Source organism: Gadus chalcogrammus, chromosome 1 (genome assembly GCF_026213295.1).
Source record: "Gadus chalcogrammus isolate NIFS_2021 chromosome 1, NIFS_Gcha_1.0, whole genome shotgun sequence".
Lineage (NCBI taxonomy): Eukaryota > Metazoa > Chordata > Actinopteri > Gadiformes > Gadidae > Gadus > Gadus chalcogrammus.
The window spans coordinates 21,387,822-21,407,422 of record NC_079412.1 but is presented as its reverse complement, the minus strand read 5'-3'; the positions used below and the strand labels follow the sequence as shown (position 1 = coordinate 21,407,422).

The 19,601-nt window shown below is 49.4% G+C and overlaps 2 protein-coding genes across 3 annotated transcripts; one reads left to right on the top strand and one right to left on the bottom strand.

Moving 5' to 3' along the window:
- The first annotated feature begins 206 nt into the window (after positions 1-206).
- On the top strand, positions 207-12,074 carry LOC130386619 (ubiquitin carboxyl-terminal hydrolase 11-like). The gene is given in 22 exon segments (XM_056595635.1): positions 207-421; positions 1,409-1,518; positions 2,133-2,263; positions 2,534-2,651; positions 2,751-2,896; positions 2,992-3,053; positions 3,210-3,306; positions 3,775-3,948; positions 4,218-4,226; positions 4,228-4,377; positions 4,741-4,965; positions 5,260-5,343; positions 5,466-5,560; positions 5,806-6,024; positions 6,678-6,781; positions 7,325-7,843; positions 9,022-9,092; positions 9,522-9,634; positions 9,826-9,975; positions 10,371-10,486; positions 10,722-10,810; positions 11,179-12,074. Coding segments are annotated over 22 exon segments (3,042 nt in total). The 5' UTR covers positions 207-326; the 3' UTR covers positions 11,344-12,074.
- A 167-nt stretch (positions 12,075-12,241) lies between these two features.
- zgc:86609 (ER membrane protein complex subunit 3-like) lies at positions 12,242-16,291 on the bottom strand. 2 transcript variants are annotated; one of them, XM_056601722.1, is made up of 9 exons: positions 16,183-16,291; positions 15,259-15,486; positions 14,718-14,775; positions 14,490-14,583; positions 14,183-14,287; positions 13,770-13,851; positions 13,329-13,408; positions 13,025-13,107; positions 12,242-12,461 (listed from the first exon to the last, which is right to left on the bottom strand). In XM_056601722.1, exons 2-9 carry the CDS (start codon positions 15,405-15,407, stop codon positions 12,333-12,335), a joined length of 780 nt encoding a protein of 259 aa, XP_056457697.1. In that variant the 5' UTR covers positions 15,408-15,486; positions 16,183-16,291; the 3' UTR covers positions 12,242-12,332. The 2 variants fall into 2 exon arrangements, with proteins under 2 accessions (XP_056457697.1, XP_056457689.1); XM_056601714.1 differs by having other exon boundaries at positions 16,171-16,282.
- Between the last annotated feature and the right edge of the window lie 3,310 nt (positions 16,292-19,601).

The window sequence follows — 19,601 nt, the reverse complement described above, 5'->3', positions numbered from 1 at the left end:
TATTTTTTCTTTGTGTTTGTCCCATAGGATTGAATATGCAAATTAATCTTACATGATATTGAATCAATGTTATTGAAGAAAGGGGGGATGATCTATAGAGAGCGCCATATAACCCCTGATATTAATATTTCAATTCGTTTTATTGATTAAATAAAAAAGAGTCCGTGTGACGTAGTCCCTGGCGGATGCGTCGTCACGCCCTGAGGATGTCGTCATCACCCAACCACTTCCTACTTCCCCAAACACACATCTCGTCCACCGATCGGATCGATGCGTCTGTTGACACCAGCTACATTATCGAACCATCCGGACGTTTATGATTTAGTATGAGCAGCGTGACTGAGCCTCCGGGCCTGGAGACCCAGCGACGGGAGGTCGAGGCCCTGCTCCAGGGAAGCGAGCTCCGAGCGGGGGGCAGCTGGTGAGTGTGGCCGCCCTGGGTGCGCTGGGCGCCGGACTCAAGTGACAGCTCCGAGCCGTTAGCACGGGGGCTAGCAATGCTACCTACACCGCCGCATCGAAACCCGCCTGAAGTCTTGAAGCTGACTATGAAACAGACGCCCCAGGCGGCTGAGGGGTAGACTTTAAACCGTCAGGAGAGGAAGACCTGGTAGTACCAGTTGATCGAGATAGAAACTAAACCAGGCTGAACCTCTTCTGTTATGTAGCACAGCTCACCCGGGAGCTGATGCCTACCGCTCCGGTCATCAGTGTCCTCTCCTTTTATCACCTATATAGACCGAGATAGACATTGAAGGTGTCCAGGACATTGAAGGTAAAGCAGTAGATAGATAGAGGGATAAGGTGTCCGTACCCACCGGACCTCATCTGTTGTTATTGATCTAGTCACGTCCTGTCAAAGCGAAACCATAAACAGTGATAAACCATAATCCCTCATCTCATCTAATCTCAATCTGTGTGAATCACAGGAACTATTTTTTGCTTTCGGTTCTGGTTTTACCAATGTAAAATACGTAAAGGGGATCACCTGTAGTGTACACGTACACTACTGTAGCTAACAAACTCAGACGATGAACATCTTAAACATAATCTCTACCCATATACATAACACTTACTACCTAAACTAAGCCGTCGCTAACATGTTATTTAGCATATATTCATAGCTAACTCTGTCTAAAACTGTTGTCGATATGTTTCTACAGCAATTGAAGACGGTATCTTTGACTACGGTTGGTCTTATCCTAGCTATCTTTGTTGCATACAGGGAATGAGTGAACCTAGAGATTGTTAGTGCTTTGCACTTGTTTTTATGAACATCCTTATTGTACCGACAGCGATATATTGTTGTTTCTCTTTCTTCTGACGAATGTACTGACTGTAATTCGCTTTTGATAAAAGTGTCTGTTTAGCTGCCCCGAGCCCTCTCCTAACGCTGGTGTGTGTGCAGGTACATGGTGGAGCGGCGCTGGTACGACCAGTGGAAGGAGTTTGTGGAGACTGGAGATCAGAACTCGTCCTCATTCCCAGGACAGATCGACAACTCTGAGCTTTTCGAAGGTCAGTTCCCACGGATACAAGTGTACACACTGTATCAAAACTGCACAAAATACTAGCAAATGAGGGTCAGAACATGGAATAAGAATCAGCATTCAGAAGAACTCTTAACAATTCAAATGATCTGATTATTACCGGGCCGTAACAAACATCAACTGATCAAATGTTGTGGTTGTTACCACACAATAACAAACTCTAACCAATCAAATGTTCTGGTTGTTACCAGACCATAACAAACACCAAGTGATCAAGTGTCCAAACATGAAATGATAACAAACTGCACCATTGGATCTAATGCAATTTTGAAACCTTAGCAAACGCTATCCATTTAAATCTAAGATATTACCAAACCATAACAAACCCTAACCAAACCGCACCCAAAACCAACCGATACGTTTTATTTTGAGATAACCAAGCCATAATAAGACAAAAAAAAGGAGCTGTACTTCATCTATCCCAGACGGGAAACATCATATCATTGGTTGAATAATACGAAACCTCTCAAAACAACAGCCAATCACAGGTCCGATTATGAGCAAACCACCCCAGATGAGTTGAGTCTTGTCTGTGGCCCACACCAGCAGAACGTGATACGACCTCTCTCCTCCTGTCTCCAGACCAGGACTCGTACCACCTGAAGGAGCGCCTGGTGGAGAACGAGGACTTCATGCTGGTTCCTGCGGAGGCCTGGCGCAAGCTGCTGGCCTGGTATGGCCTGGTGGAGGGCCAGCCTGCCCTGGAGCGCAAGGTACATCCTCTAGCATGCTAACAGCCCCTCGAAACCATAGAAAACGGCTAGAAGGCTAACGCAAGGAGGTACCGCTTCTAGCAAGCTACCAGCCCCTCAAAACCATAGAAACCTGCTAGCACGCTAACGGCCCCCTCAAAACCATATAAACCTGCTAGCACGCTTGATGTCAAACACGTGTGTGTGTGTGTGTGTGTGTGTGTGTGTGTGTGTGTGTGCGTGTGTGTGTGTGTGTGTGTGTGTGTGTGTGTGCGTGTGCGTGTGTTTTAGGTGGTGGACCTTCCCAGCACCCTGAAGGTGGAGATCTATCCTGTGGAGGTCTACCTCTGTCTCCATAGCAACATGGACACCGTCATTACTGCGCGCTTTAGCCGCGCCGACCGAATACGTAAGTGTGTGGCTAGATGGTGTGTGTTTACGTATATAATGTATGTGTGTACTTATACTACTTCTACTTGTACTAATGTGTGTGTGTGTGTGTGTGTAGACTCCCTCCAGGAGGTGATGTGTAGGGAGTTCTCGGTCCAGCAGGGGGCAGAGTGCCGTCTGTGGATGAAGAGCTCAGACACCAGCTGTGAGCGCCTCAGGAACGTGCACGTGAGCGTGCTGGACGCCTGCCTGACCTCCGGCATGGTAGGGTCACGACCTCTCACCTCCACCGGACTCACTACCTGCTGCCTGGAGATAACGTGTGCGTGTGTGCGTGTGCGTGTGCGTGTGTGTTCCAGACGGTCATTATGGAGATGAGGAATGCTGATGGAACCTGGCCCAGCTCGAAACCTCAGATTATGTAAGAATCTCTCATCCCTGGTGTGTTGTGTTATAAATATGTGTTGTGTGTAAGTTTGTGTTGTGTATATGTATGTGTTGTGTATCTCTATCTGGTGTGTTGTGTATAAGTATGTGTATTTGATCTTTATCTCTGATGTGTGTGTGTGTGTGACAGGAGGTGTTCGGTGGAGGACCAGGAGTACAGAGGTCAGCCAGGAGTCTGTGGTCTCAGTAACCTTGGAAACACCTGCTTTATGAACTCTGCTCTGCAGGTACGCACACACACAGCACACACATTCTTCCTTGTTGGTGTTGGATTTCTCTCTCTTCCTCGTTGGTGTTTGATTTCTCTCTCTTCCTTGTTGGTGTTTTATTTCTCTCTCTTCCTCGTTGGTGTTTGATTTCTCTCTCTTCCTTGTTGGTGTTTTATTTCTCCCTCTTCCTTGTTGGTGTTTGACTTCTCTTCTTCGTTGGTGTTTGATGTCTCTATTCTTCGTTGGTGTTTGATGGCTCTTCTTCTTCGTTGGTGTTTGTGTCTCTTTTTGGTTTGTGTTTGAGCTCTCTTCTCCTACGATGGTATTTGATGTCTCATCTTCGTTGGTGTCTGATGTCTCTCTACTTCGTTGGTGTCTGATGTCTCTCTTCTTCGTTGGTGTCTGATGTCTCTACTTCGTTGGTGTTTGATGCCTCTCTTCTTCGTCGGTGTTTGACGTGTCCCTCTTCCTGGTGGGCGTGTCCAGTGTCTGAGCAACACTCCGCCCCTGACGGAGTACTTCCTGCGGAGTGCGTACCTGGAGGAGCTCAACTTCACCAACCCTCTGGGGATGAAGGGTGAGATCGCAGAGGCTTTCGCTGACGTCATCAAACAGATGTGGTCCGGACGCCACCACTCGGTGGTCCCACGCATCTTCAAGGTACACCCCCCCTCTTGACTCCTGACTCTTAACCCTCAACCCTAACATAACTCTTAACATAAACCCAACCCCTGACCTTAGCCCTAACATAACTAACAAAAACCCGACCCCTAACCCTCACCCCTAACATAACTCTAACACAACACCTGCCCCCCCCCCCCCCCCCCCCCCCCCAGACCTTGACCCCTGACCCTGACCCTCAACCCTGACCCACGACCCTCCGCCCTGCCCTCTGTGCGTGACTAACCCCAGGGGGTTTGTGTGTGCAGACCAAGGTCGGGGCACTTTGCCTCCCAGTTCCTGGGCTACCAGCAGCACGACAGCCAGGAGCTGCTGTCCTTCCTGCTGGACGGGCTCCACGAGGACCTGAACCGCGTCAAGAACAAGGAGTACATCGAGCTGAGGGACGCAGGGGGGCGGCCCGACCAGGTCAGCCTTCAAGAGGACATTTACATTTAGGGCAGTCAGAAGATGCTTTTATCCAAAGAGACTTTGGATAAAGTACATTTATCAGAAGAAAAATAAGCGGCAATATATATCGCTGTCGGTACAAGGATGTTCATAGAAACAGTCGCTAGGTTAACCCGTTCCCTGTATACAACAAAGATTGCTAGTATAAGACGATACACGATGACAAGTACTATTTTTAGGGGCAAGGAGGTGCAACATACAATAAGGATAAGGGGGGAGGCTATGCAGGGGCTATGTGAACACTCAACAAGTGGGTCTTGAGTGTTTTGCTGAGGATGGTTAGCCATCCTGACATCACCGCTTCACCCTATATCCGAACAGGAGGTGGCCGAGGAGGCTTGGCGGAACCACCTCCGCCGTAACGACTCTGTGATCGTGGACACCTTCCACGGCCTCTTCAAGTCCACGCTGGTCTGCCCCGAGTGCCACAAGGTCTCGGTCACCTTCGACCCCTTCTGCTACCTCAGCGTCCCTCTTCCTGTCAGCAAGGACCGCGTGATGGAGGTGTTCTTCGTCTCCCTCGACCCCAAGGAAAAGCCTTTCCAGGTAACACACACACGCGCACATGTAGAGACGACACATTCACCCACACATCTGTAGAGACCGCATACTCACACACCTGTCCAGGTAAAACACACACACACCTGTAGAGACAACACACTCACACACCTGTAGAGATGGCGTGCTCACACACCTGTAGAGAGGACACACTCACACACCTGTCCAGGTAAAACACACGTACACGTACTCGCACTCGCACACACACACTGAATTCAGTCAGTGCTGGGCCAACAGAATCCCGTGTGCAGGTCAGTGTCTATAGTGTGTGTGTGTTCCCAGTATCGCCTGCTGGTTCCCAAGGCGGGCAAGGTGTCGGACCTGTGCTCTGCCCTGGCTCAGCTGATCAACATCCCGGCCAAGCAGGTCAGTCCATCCGACTACCCCAGTCCACCAGGACCCTGAGTAACCATGGCGACAACGTGTGGCTAATGCTGGATGGCTTCATAACGTGTGTGTGTGTGTGTGTGTGTGTGTCTGTGGGTTAGATGGTGGTGACTGATGTCTTCAACCACCGCTTCTATAAGATCTACCAGGCGGACGAGGCCCTGAGCTGCATCCTGGACCGCGACGACATCTTTGTGTACGTACCGCCGCTTCCTCCACAGAACAAGACGCACTGGCAGCATGGTAGCCTATCAGAGCGATGGATCGTAGTAGCCAATCAGAGAGGGGTTTGGTAAACAGTATTTTAATTAGTGCTGTTCCTGAGAATTGCGTTTGTACAATACAGTCTCTGTAATTCACATCTCTGTCTCTGTCTCTGTCTCTGTCTCTGTCTCTGTCTCTGTCTCTCTCTCTTTCCCCCCCCCCCCCCCCCCCCTCCAGGTATGAACTGAGTCGTGGTGTGGGGGGCGGAGAGGAGGTGAACCAGGACGAGGAGGTGGTCCTGGGCCTGTACCTCCGGGAGCGCTCCCACTACCGGGACTACGGCTCGGGGAGCAGCTCCTACGGGACCTCCCTGTTCGGCCACCCCCTGCTGCTGTCGGTCCCACGGACCCTCTGCACCCAGGAGGGGCTCTACCCCCTGCTGCTGCAGAGACTGGAGTGGGTAACACACACGCACGCACGCACACACACACACACACACACACAGAGGCACAGGCAGACACACAGACACACGCACACAGAGGCGAACGCACACACAGACACACACACACACACACACACAAACAGAGGCACACACACACAGAGACAGAGGCACACGCACACACACAGACACACACACAGAGACACACACACACACACACACACACACACACACACACACACACACACACACACACACACACACACACACACACACACACACACACACACACACACACACACACACACACACACACACACACACACACACACACAAACACAAACATACACACAGAGAGAGACGCACGCACGCACAGACAGACAGACAGACAGACAGACAGACAGACAGACAGACAGACAGACACACACACACAGAGACACACACACACAAAGACAGAGATACATGGAGACACACACGCACAGAGACACATCCACACACACACATACACACACACCTGGTGTAGGATTCACACAGACGCACACAAACCTCCCTCTGCTTCAGAGACCTAGGACCCCCACACACACACACACACACACACACATTGTATATCAATATGTTGTGCGTTTGTTGGGTGCTGTGTCTCTGATGTGTGTGTGCGGTCTGACCCCAGGCGCTACGTTCGACCTCCTGACCCCTCTGAGGAGGTGGAGGAGGAGGAGGAGGAGGAAGAGGAGGAGGAGGTGTTCAAGACTCAGACCAACGGGATCAGTGATGGTGAGTCTCTACCATGCTGGTCAGCTGCTGGTTGAAGAAGACACACAGCTTTGTGTGTGCACTACCAAGTTAAGTTAAAGAGCTAGGTAGTTACGAAGCTACGAAGTTAGATATTTAGGAAGTTACCAAAAGCTACTGGCTAGCAAACTGATCTTCATTCGTTCAGTCAGTCAGTTAGCAGGTTATCTGGGTAGTCAGTCAGTTAGCAGGTTATCGGGGTAGTCAGTGAGTTAGCAGGTTATCTGGGCATTCAGTGAGTTAGCAGGTTTAGCAGGTTATCTGGGTATTCAGTGAGTTAGCGGGTTATCTGGGTATTCAGTGAGTTAGCAGGTTTAGCAAGTTATCTGGGTAGTCAGTGAGTTAGCAGGTTATCTGGGTAGTCGGTGAGTTAGCAGGTTTTGTGGGTAGTCACTGGGTTAGCAGGTTTTCCGGGGAGTCGGTGAGTTAGCAGGTTATCTGGCTAGTGGGTTAGCAGGTTATCTGGGTAGTCAGTGAGTTAGTAGGTTATCTGGGTAGTCAGTGAGTTGTCTTGCTTAACCACAGATGAGGAAGGGGAGGAGAACGGAGAGACCGCTGGCCCCTCCCAGACTGGTGACGGACAGGCGGTCAGCCAACCGGACGCCACGGCCCTGACGACGCCCCCCTCTGACACCAACAACGCCCAACCCTCATTGGACAGCAGCAGTGAGGAGACATCCAATCACAGCTCAGCTGCCAGCACCAGCAGTGCCAGCTCCAGTGCAAACGCTAACGCTAGCGGAGAGACCATTGCTTCCTCAAATGCTAGCGCTAGCACCAGCCATGCTAGCACTAGCCATGTTAGCTCCAGCCCTGCTAGCTCCAGTCCTGCTAGTGGCGGTGCAGTAGCAGCAGCCGGGGAGACGGCAGAAGAAGACAAACAGGAAGAGGCGTGTTCTCCCATCCCAGCAGCCAATGAGCAGCAGGCGAGGAGGAAGTCGTGTCGTAAGAAGAGGAGGAGTCTGTTCTCGATCCAGGCGGTCAACTCCAACGGCACCACCGAGAGGGGGATGGGCGAGGGAGGCCTGGCCTTCTCCTTCACCTGTACGTTATTACACTATACACACATGTATATACTGTAGTATATACTGTATCTATATACTGCGCCCTCACTCTCTAACCCTGGGGCTTTCAAAGTATGAGAGTGAGCCCCCCCTCAGAGAACCAATTTCAGCTGAGATATTTTAATTATTTTACACATTTTAAACATCTCTGATCATATCTTAAACATCTCTGATCATACTTTACACATTTTAAACATCTCTGTTCATATCTTAAACATCTCTGATCATACTTTACACATTTTAAACATCTCTGATCATATCTTTGAAACATTTTCAACATATTTTTGAAACATTCTAAACATTTCTTCACACATTTTAACACCTTTATCTAAGCATGTTTTTCCTTAGCTTTTTAAAAATACATTTGAACATCTTAATCTGTAAACTGCCAGTTTAGCCTCCTCTTTAGCTCACCTCTACTTTAGTGGGAGCAATGAGTTTGCGTCTTTAGCTTTGCGTTTTTTCCTGTTACTTTATCTGGTTTATTTTCTCTCACGTCGCACCCCCCCCTGAAGAACTCTGGCGCCCCCCACAGTTTGAAAACCACTGCTCTAACCCATAGACTGTCTAACCCCCCCTGACACTGTCTCACCCCCCCTGACACTGTCTAACCCCCCTGACACTGTCTAACCCCCCTGACACTGTCTAACCCCCCTGACACTGTCTAACCCCCCTGGCACTGTCTAACCCCCCTGGCACTGTCTAACCCCCCTGGCACTGTCTAACCCCACTGACACTGTCTAACCCCACTGACACTGTCTAACCCCACTGGCACTGTCTAACCCCACTGGCACTGTCTAACCCCCCTGGCACTGTCTAACCCCCCTGGCACTGTCTAACCCCCCTGGCACTGTGTAACCCCCCTGACACTGTCTAACCCCCCTGACACTGTCTAACCCCCCTGACACTGTCTAACCCCCCTGACACTGTCTAACCCCCCTGACACTGTCTAACCCCCCTGGCACTGTCTAACCCTGTCTAACCCCACTGACACTGTCTGATCCCCCCCTCACTGTCTCACCCCCCTACTGTCTAACCCGGGTAACCCCCCCCTGATACTGTCTCACCCCCCTGATACTGTCTCACCCCCCTGATACTGTCTCACCCCCCTACTGTCTAACCCCCCTGATACTGTCTAACCCTGAGCTCTCCCCCCAGCCCAGCCCTATGTGGCCATCGACTGGGACCCCGACATGAAGAAGACTTACTACAACGAGAACGAGGCAGAGGTGACCTTTGACCCCTGCTCACACTGTCTATGACGCATTGGATTCATGTCATCAATGGAAATATTATAATATTATAATTATATTTCATATTCTGATTCATATTCTAGAGTATTTATGTATCAGTGATGACATTAATTAACATTGATATGAAGCATTTAGTTATATATTGTTAATATTTAGCATATGTATAAATATTGTTATATATTAGTAAGGACACCAAGCACAGCAGCTTGGATGGGTTTATGTATTAATATGAATATAGTGTGTATTTATATGAATATTATGTGTATTAATATGAATGTCGTATGTATTAATATGAATATCGTATGTATTCATATCTAGAAGTACACCAACCACAGCAGCTTGGATGAGAGAGCATTAATATGAGTATTGTGTATTAATATATATATTGTGCGTATTAATGTGTAGAAGTACACCAAGCACAGCAGCATGGACGAGTCCCAGCAGCAGATGTCCGTCCAGCTGCAGGAGTGCATCCAGCTGTTCACCACCACGGAGACGCTGGAGGAGGACAACCCCTGGTAACGTATACATTATAGAACATAAATACATTACACATACATACCATAACTATATACACAGGTAATATATACTGTGTGTGTGTGTGTGTGTGTGTGTGTGTGTGTGTGTGTGTGTGTGTGTGTGTGTGTGTGTGTGTGTGTGTGTGTGTGTGTGTGTGTGTGTGTGTGTGTGTGTGTGTGTGTGTGTGTAGGTACTGCCCTGTGTGTAAGCTTCACCAGCTCGCCACTAAGAAGCTGGATCTTTGGGGCCTCCCTGAGGTCCTCATCATCCACCTGAAGAGGTTCTCCTACAACAAGTTCTCCCGAGAGAAGCTGGACTCCCTGGTCCACTTCCCCCTCAGGTAGGCCCCCTGTAAACCAGGTCCTGGTCCCATGTAGACAAGGTCCTGGTCCTACTGGACGCACGCACGCACGCACATTAGGCTAAGGGTTAGGGCTTTGGGCTAAAGGTGGACAGAAACGTTGGCTTTCACAAGAGGTATGCCCCTCATCCACTCTCGCGAGTGGTTTGATGTTTGCTCGAGCATGCAGCGCAAATACTCGCTTCTGGTGTAAACGCACCGTAAGGTTTAGAGCTAGGCTTTAGGCAAAGATTTAGGGTTAGGCTTTAGCCTAATGGTTAGAGCTAGGTTTTAGGCTAAGGGTTAGAAGTAGGCTCTCGTCTATTAAGATGATTGATGATCTATTTTATTCATCGGTTTATTTTATCGGTTTGATTTTTGTCCTGTTTCTCCAGAGATCTGGACTTCTCTGACTGTCTGCTGAGAAAGAAACTGACCAATGGGGAGCCTCCAAGCCGCTATGACCTCATCGCTGTGTCCAATCACTATGGAGGACTTCGAGATGGCCATTGTAAGACCCTCCCCTCTCTTCCTCAAACACCTTTTTAATGTAGTGAATTCACAATAACATAGTTAATAGAGGTTTAATATCGTAGCTAATATAATAGTGTACTATAGTAGCATGTATTTTTGGTCCCTCAGGTTAACCTCACAGGGCCTCGAATCAGAGTGTGTACATAGCTAAAAGTTCTATTGGTCTTTATTTTCCACTCTTATTTTGTGTATGTGTGTTTGTGCGTGTGTAGACACCAGCTACAGCAGGAACAAGGACAACGGTCAGTGGTATTACTACGACGACAGCAAGGTCACCTTCGCTACAGAGGACCAGATAGTGGTGAGTCATCATCAATCACAGAGATAACGTCCCCAATAAGGGGTGAGTCATGATCAATAAGGGGTGAGTCATGATCAATAAGGGGTGAGTCATGATCAATAAGGGGTGAGTCATGATCAATAAGGGGTGAGTCATGATCAATAAGGGGTGAGTCATGATCAATAAGGGGTGAGTCATGATCAATAAGGGGTGAGTCATGATCAATAAGGGGTGAGTCATGACCAATAAGGGGTGAGTCATCATCAATAAGGGGTGAGTCATCATCAATGACAGTAATAACATCCCCAATAAGTGTCTGTGGGGTAATGAGCTACGTCAGGTGTCAGTGGGGTAATGAGCTACGTCACCTGTCTCCTCCGTGTCTCCAGACCAATGCAGCCTACCTCCTGTTCTACCACCGACAAGACAAGATCAGACACCCGGCCGCGCCCAGCCCCGCCGCTAGCCACGCCCCCTCCCCCGACATCACTTCCTGTAGCAGCCAGGAGGCGGAGCAGGGCGGGGCCGCCTGCGTCACCATGGAAACGGACTGAATAAATCTGCCCGGTGCGTTTGTTGATGTGAATGGGCCTTATTTTATATTATTATCATACCGTTATTAAATATCATATCGCTATTATATATTATATTATTTTAATGATGGTTCCCCTCCGGACAGACTGGCAGACACAAGTTAGGGGGAAGGCCTGTCTGTCTGACAGCCTCGCAGAGAGATTATTATGGGTGTGGAAGAAGAGGGTTGCTGAAACGCGTCCCGTGAGGTATATTATGGGATGGTGCTCATTGTGCTAGTTCAGGCCTCCTGTCCAGAACACTGTAACTCACCACCTAGATCTATCCACCAATACATCTCCACACGTCTAGAGGGGGTTGGGTCTGAGTGACGGCTGAACCAGCAGCATCAGGGAGTATATATATATATATATATATATATCGTGTATATTGAGGTACAATCTTTCTGGGGACTTTCTTCATGGATCAGGGTCGGTCTGGGGCTGTGATTGGTGCAGGGTATGATGCCAGGTGTTCTGATTGGTCAAGGGTATTGTGTATAGATGACAGTGGTGGACGGTTGGCTAACCAGCAGCTGAAGGCTCCGCCTCCTGGTTCTACAGTTCTGTACAGTATTTTTGTAATAAATGTATAATGATAACTGCTGGGTGTGACACTTTCCTCAGACAAAAACAGATGAAATATTTTAATGTATTCCAGCTTTTGATATGAATAAACGTTGCTATGACAACACCATTTTTTTGGCGTGTGATGATTCGCCGGGCGCGGGCAGTCGCCACGGAAACCCGACGATTGCCGGGTTATAACGGCCCACCACGTGGTCTTCAGTGTTGGGGGTCCTGGGGAGACCGGTTCCCCCCCCCCCCCCCCCCACCAGCTGCTGGTTGCCACGACAACCAAAGACTCCCATCCCTCCCCGTTAACAAAAGAAGACCCAGAGAGTGGAGAGGAAGCATGTCTTTATTGAGGAGCGGCGAGGAAACGAGACGATAAATAAGACCGACGGCGTCTAGAACATGGTGGCCTGCAGCTCCTTGCTGAAGAGGTTCTCCAGGTTGAGGTCCCGGGACATGAGCTCCTCCTCCACGCCCTCCAGGGCCCAGTGGTGCTCCAGCACCTCCAGGGCTTCCCACTCGCTCTGAGGAACACACGAGGACACTACTACTACCACTACTAACTAACTACACAACACACCTAATTATACTACACAACACTATCTCCACAAGCTATCCCGCTCGCTCTAACACCGCGTTCACGCTGTACGCGCCTGTCGAAGGACCTCATTGACTTTGCATGGAGCGCTCTCGAAATGCATTGTGGGTCGATCCGTTCTGTCTGTTCCGTAGACTGCGTCAAAAAGTTGAGAAATGTTCAACTTTTAGAGGCAGCGACGGATCAGTCGGCCAATCAGATCGCGTTACCCGTAAGTCAGAGGCAGACGCCCTCCGTCGACGGACACGTACAATGTGAACGCGGTGTAAGGAACACATGATAACACTACTACCACTTCACCACACACACAATGAAACTACTACACAATACTACCACCATGGCCTCCGACTCACTCTGAAGAACACGTGATAATACACTATACTACTACTACTACTACTACTACACACCTAATGATACTACTGCAACACACAGTACAAAAACATATAGTACTAGTTATCTTTTCTGACCCCTGGGGATGCGTCCTCTTACCTTGAAGGCCTTGTTGGGGTCAGGGGGCATCGCCATGGCAGCGCCGGTCATCTGGTCCTGCATGAGCCGTGATTGGTCAGCAGCTACACACCGGAGACAACGCGTGTAACGTTATTAATACAGCGAATGAATAAAGATTGATCCATTCAGGAGACCCCCACCAGGGGGGGATGAGGATCAACCCTCACACAGGGGGAGGGTCCAGCCAGATGCATGATGGGATGGATAAGCCTCCAGTCATCTGGGCTCTCCCACTAGTGATGTCACTAGGGGGTGGATTTTGTGCATGCTGGGAGGTACTGACCGTTGTCCTGCCCCAGCAGCAGAGTGTACATGCTCCTCAGACCGAACACGTTGAGGAAGTACCAGGACGCAGAGCTCACCCTGAAACACAAGGCATGCTGGGATACCGACAGACGAGGGGTGTGTGTGTGTGTGTGTGTGTGTGTGTGTGTGTGTAATCGGGCATTTAAGAAATAGAATAGAGCTGAAAGAATAGATCAGATCAGAATATGCCCTCAACAAAGTCCATGCCGGGTTCCCCATGAGTACGTCATTGCGTCTATGGAGATGAAGGCCGGACCTGAGAACCGTGTGTGTGTGTGTGTGTGTGTGTGTGTGTGTGTGTGTGTGTGTGTGTGTGTGTGTGTGTGTGTGTGTGTGTGTGTGTGTGTGTGTGTGTGTGTGTGTGTGTGTGTGTGTGTGTGTGTGTGTGTGTGTGTGTGCGCGCGCGAGAGAGTTTTACCAGGAGGCGTCCAGGGACAGCAGTTCGATTCCCCTCTGCAGCATGGGTTTGAACCTCAGAGTGAGAGGGAAGGGAACCTTGGCTGGAGCACAGGAACACAAGCATTACCCCTCACTCTGTCACCCATTACCCCTCACCCTCACAGTCTGTCACCCATTACCCCTCACTCACACATTTGTTACACACTACCCCTCCCTGTCACACGTCACACGTCACCCCTCACTCTGTCACACATTACCCCTCACCCTCTCACACATCATCCTGCCACCCCTCACTCTGTCACCTATTACCCCTCACCCTCTCACTCCGTCAACCCTCACTGTCAAACATTACCCCTCACTCTGTCACCCATTAGCCCTCGCTCTGCCACACATTACCCCTCACTCCGTCACACAGTAGGGGTCAGGACTCACTGATGACGAAGCCTGAGAAGGCCCAGTTGATCCATCCTCCAATCAGGATCATGGGGAGGACGTTGGTCAGGTTCCCCTTCATCATGTCAGTCAGCATGCTGGTGTCTGCACACACACACACACACACACACACACACACACACACACACACACACACACACACACACACACACACACACACACACACACACACACACACACACACACACACACACACACACACACACACACACACACACACCTTAGCAGAGGAAGAGGCTGCCAGTAACCTGCCATTTCACACACTGTCCTCTCACACACTCTGTACCGGTCATAGGGTTCTTGGGGACCACCTTCCTCTTCACCGTCTTGAAGAAGCCTGTCTCTGTGTCGTTGAAGTAGAACTTCCTCATGGCAAACGACTACACACAGAGTCAAACACACACAGCACAGAGACACACACAAGGTTAGATACAGGCAGTCAAAACGTGTGTGTGTGTGCGTGCGTGCGTGCGTCTGTGTGGGTCTCTGTGTGCTTGCGTGTGTCTGTGTGTACCTGTCGGGGGATGTACTTTCCGTTCTCCCTCAGGATTCGGCTTCTCAGCAGCACCTGACTGAGAGGAGAAGATTGTTTAAAACATCTGAGCAACCAATCAGATGCACGGCCAACAAACACCACTATGGCTCTACTGCTCAGTCATTTAGCAGACACTTAAATCAGACACCAACAGTGATCATGTCCTTAAGGAGCAGGTAGGGGTTAGACAGTACAGAGACAGGTCATTAAGGAGCAGGTAGGGGTTAGACAGTAGAGAGACAGGTCATTAAGGACCAGGTAGGGGTCAGGGGTCATCTTGCACTAGGAGGACTACAGGTAGGCTTAGGGGATCAAACACAAAACCTTTCAACTTACCCTAATTAGCCACCGCTCAAACAAACTACTAGACTTACTAACCACTAGTCTAACTCACTAACTAGTAGAACACCTAGAATAAATAAGCTATAGTCTACACATCACACAAGCCTCCAGTCCCACCTGTCTGACACCTCTCCAGACCTGTCTCACAACCACCTGTCTGACATCTCTCTAGACCCACCTGTCTGACACCTGCTCCAGCTCCACCTTCTTGTCACTGTGCAGCAGCTGGCTGACGTAGTGACGCAGCACGCCCACGAAGAAGGTGATGAAGACGATGGGCAGAACCACCCACACCCGGATGCTGGAGTCCAGCAGCAGCTCCGCCATGGTGCAGGTCAAAGGTCAACGGAGAGAGAGAGACACACACACACACTCACTCACACACACACACAAACAGGGCGGGGATCTGGAGGAGCAGAGCATGATGGGAGATGAAGGCATGACACGCAAGGCATCGTCTATGACCTCTATAAGATAAGTTAAGATAAGGGGCCTTAGGATGTCTAATGACAGACATGACGGGACCGTAATAGAACTGAAACGAGATGATACACTAGAATAACCAGAAGACATGTCGTTGACACCATGAGAGCAGTAGAGATGGTCCACATTAAGACCCTGACAGGTGGTACAGGAACCCCAGACCAGACAGTATTATTAACCGCACACAGCGTACACCTGCTGGTCTGCTACCTACATACATAACTAGTTACATGCATAACAGTATTAACTCTAGTGATTAATGATTGAGCTCTTTCCAGTGAAGGACACACACACACGGACGCACAACTGGACCATCAGGCTATATTATATACACCAGACCATACGCTGATGCAAGACAAGTAGATGTCAAGTTAGTGAGGGTTAAGCTAGGCAGAGTTACGTGAGGGAGAGTTAAGGGAGTTTGAGTTGGGTGAGTCAAGAGTTAGAGGGTTCGAGTTAAGAGAGTTGAGGGTCTCCTGCTAGCGGCTAGCCCAGCAGCTAGCTGGTCTTAGTTTGAAATAAACACGGGTCACGTGACTCGAACCCCACGCTGATAAACGCTAGACACGAGACCGTGATGTCAGTAGGATGGCTTCTCCTGTCGTACCTCACGACTCACCACATCCACGAAGAGTCCTGAGGAGTTCGGTACGGACACGTTCAAACGAGGAAGAAGCGAACTCCAGACGGAGAAGAAGAACACTTCTGGTTCATGATCAAATGACGACGTGACAGCGTCCCTCAGCGGCCACGCGTGTGACGACACCTCGCACAGCACACGAGACTGTATGAATATATTCACATTCAGGGCCTTTAGAAGACACCTTCATCCAAAGCGGCTTACAATGAGTACATTGGTCAGAATAAATTATTTAGTATTTCGTATTTTAAACTCTTGCAGGTAGTGCAACGTAATTGTATTGTAAATGCATTGGATTAAGTTGAGTTAGGAATTATTCAACGCAATGTAAGAATATGATATTTGGTTAAGTGTTTAGTACTCCTAACCTAATCATATAACCCTAACCCCCTATATCAAACCCTAGAACCAAAAATCCTACACACGGTACGACACACGCACACATACACACACAAACACACACGTGCATGTTCACATATACACTCGCTTGCGCACACATGAAAGCACGCACACACACACACACACAGCACACACACACACACAGCACACACACGCAAACCAAAAGAAAAGACATGTGGGCACCACTGGAACAGATCTTTATATCATAAGAGCAATTATATTATGTCCACTGGTTCAGTTCTCCGTTTCAAAAACAAGTACAAGTAATATATTTTATGTACACAACGAAACGTTTCCACAAGTCATCTTTAAAACAAGGCGGTTCCTCCAGGCAGGACACAGTACAGGAACACAACATCACCTGTCACCCCCAGGACGTAGAACACCTCTCCAAGACTGTCGCCACGAAACCTCAGAGACATCGACAGACACGTCTGCTATAGATCTATATCTCTACACATAGACACAGACAGCTACAGACATGTCTGTCATAGACTTATATCTATATCTATACACATAGACTCCTACAGACATGTCTGTTATATCTCTACATCTCTACACAGACATATAGACAGCGACAGACATGTCAGTATGCCTCTGTGTCTATATCCCATCTCCCCTTTCTAGATGTCTATATGCGTAGAGATGGAGACGTTATCTAGATGTCTCTTTCTCTACACATACAGACATCAAGAAAGAGGAGGTGGGAGGAGAGACGGCTGTATCTCTACACAGAAAGATCTAGGCTCCAGGTGAGATCCAGGTGGATCCAGGTGAGATCCAGGTGGATCCAGGTGGATCCAGGTGAGATCCAGGTGAGATCCAGGCTGATCCGGGTGACCCTCTCTCGGTGTCAGTGTGCAGAGCTGGTGGGCCCATCAGGCTGGTTCTCAGGGTTCCTTCAGGACTCCAGGGAGGTTAAGTCCTCTTGTATTTACAAGGTTCAGAGTTCAGAATGGGTACAGGAGTAACATGCAGCCAGGAGGGGGGGGGGGGGGGGGGGGGGGGGGTGGGGGGCGTGGGGGGGAGAGGTCACAGAGAGTAGCACCACCATCCAGGGGTCAGAGGTCACAACGTTTCTGATAAGTCAAACAGGGCTCTCCTCGAGTGGCTCAATGTGTTGAAGGTATTTGAGATCTTGAACGGGTCAGAAGTGTTGTACTGCGGATTCACGTGGTGACACGTGTGTTATTACCAATCCTAATGACGCTGGTGCCAGCTGTCCCCCATGGAGACTTCATCTGAGAACTGGTTTAAAAGGAGGAGGAGGAGGAGGAGAGAGATGTTATGACTCAGAGAAACTTGTTCATTTTACTGTTTAGGTAGTATATACGTTTACATCCGGAGGCAGTGAAACTGCTGTGTGTGTGTGGGTGTTTGCATGTGTGAGAGTGAGTGAGTGTGTGTGTGTGTGTGTCTGTGTGTCTAAGAGTGTGTGTGTGTGTGTCTAAGAGTGTGTGTGTGTGTGTGTGTGTGTGTGTGTGTGTGTGTGTGTGTGTGTGTGTGTGTGTGTGTGTGTGTGTGTGTGTGTGTGTGTGTGTGAAAGATAGCGTGTGTGTGTGTGTGCATGTGTGTGTGTGTGTGTGTGTGTGTGTGTGTGTGTGTGTGTGTGTGTGTGTGTGTGAAAGATAGCGTGTGTGTGTGTGTGTGCATGTGTGTGTGTATGTGTGTGTGTGTGTGTGTGTGTGTGTGATAGACTGAGTCTCTTTGTGTGTGTGTGTCTGTGTGTGTGTGTGTGTGTGTGTGTGTGTGTGTGTGTGTGTGTGTGTGTGTGTGTGTGTGTGAAAGATTGAGTGTGTGTGTGTGTGTGTGCGCGTGTGGCGGTGGTGACGGTCAGGAGGAGGGCTAGAGGCACTGATAAAATTTCACCTCTGTGTTCAAAACCACAAAACTTTATCAATAAAATAGCTTTTACAAGTGTGTGAGAAAGCGGTTCCGAGGTGTGAGATCGTGCGAGCATGCGGGCGGCGGGGTCCAGACCCATGGTCAGAACCAGCAGAGTCTCTGGACCGTCAGAACCTGTTTCTGTTTGTTATGATGCAAGAACACACAAAACCAAAAGAGCCAAGGAGACGACCTCAGCTCACATAGACGACCCAAAGGAAATCCAGGAGCTCCGCCGAGGAACAGAAGAACCAGGAGCTGTGAATGTGTTAGAGGAACCAGGAGCTGTGAAGATGTTAGAAGAACCTGGGGCTCTGAAGATGTTAGAAGAACCAGGGGCGCTGAAGATGTTAGAGGAACGTCGAAGAAAGAGGAGCTCTGATGATGTTGGAGGAGCCCTGACGATATTAGAAGAGCTGATGAAGATGTTAGAAGAAGCTGTCACCACAATATCGATCCCAACACCTTTTACCCACTGCATCCGTCCGTCGACGGATCCCGTTGACCTAGAATGGGGCAGATCCGCAATGCATTGTGGATCCATCCGTTGTGTTGGATCCGTCGGCTCCGTCAAGAAGTTGAAATATATTCAACGTTTCAGCGACGGATCCGTCATCCAATCAGATCAGATCGCTTGGGCTTGGCTGACGTACGTCTCTGCAAAGACTACTCCCCCATCCGTCAGCCACGCCTCATCCGTTGACGGACGGTGCAGTGGGCAGACGGTTTAAGTTTCCACACCAAAAAAATAACAAGGTTTCCACGGTAACTGGGTTCCCACAGGACCTCATCCGGAGATCGATCTAGAGCCTTGCCAATCATCACATGACCAGCCCGTCGAGAACGCCGGCCAATTGAACGAGGACATCCTGTCTGCTCTGAGGTCACTTCCTGTCACCACAGGACAGCACTTGTGTAGCCGACACCAGCAGGTCTGCAGAGTGAGTCTGGGTGGGAGTGACAGCAGGTCTGCAGAGTGAGTCTGGCTGGGAGTGACCTCCTATACGATGTGTAGCCACATGTTCCTTATACGTCATAACGCACAAAGTGGATTCCTTTAGTCTTGGCAGAAGACAGAACTTGGTTCTGTGTCTCAAAGAAGGTCTGTAGGCGAA

Coding starts and splice junctions, on each gene's coding strand:
- zgc:86609 (XM_056601722.1), bottom strand. CDS start 15,407: ATGGCGGAGCTGCTGCTGGACTCCAGCATCCGGGTGTGGGTGGTTCTG. Junction 14,776..15,258: donor CTGGAGCAGGTGTCAGACAG/GTGGGTCTAGAG, acceptor TTCTCCTCTCAG/TCAGGTGCTGCTGAGAAGCC. Junction 13,409..13,769: donor CTGTCCCTGGACGCCTCCTG/GTAAAACTCTCT, acceptor CTTGTGTTTCAG/GGTGAGCTCTGCGTCCTGGT.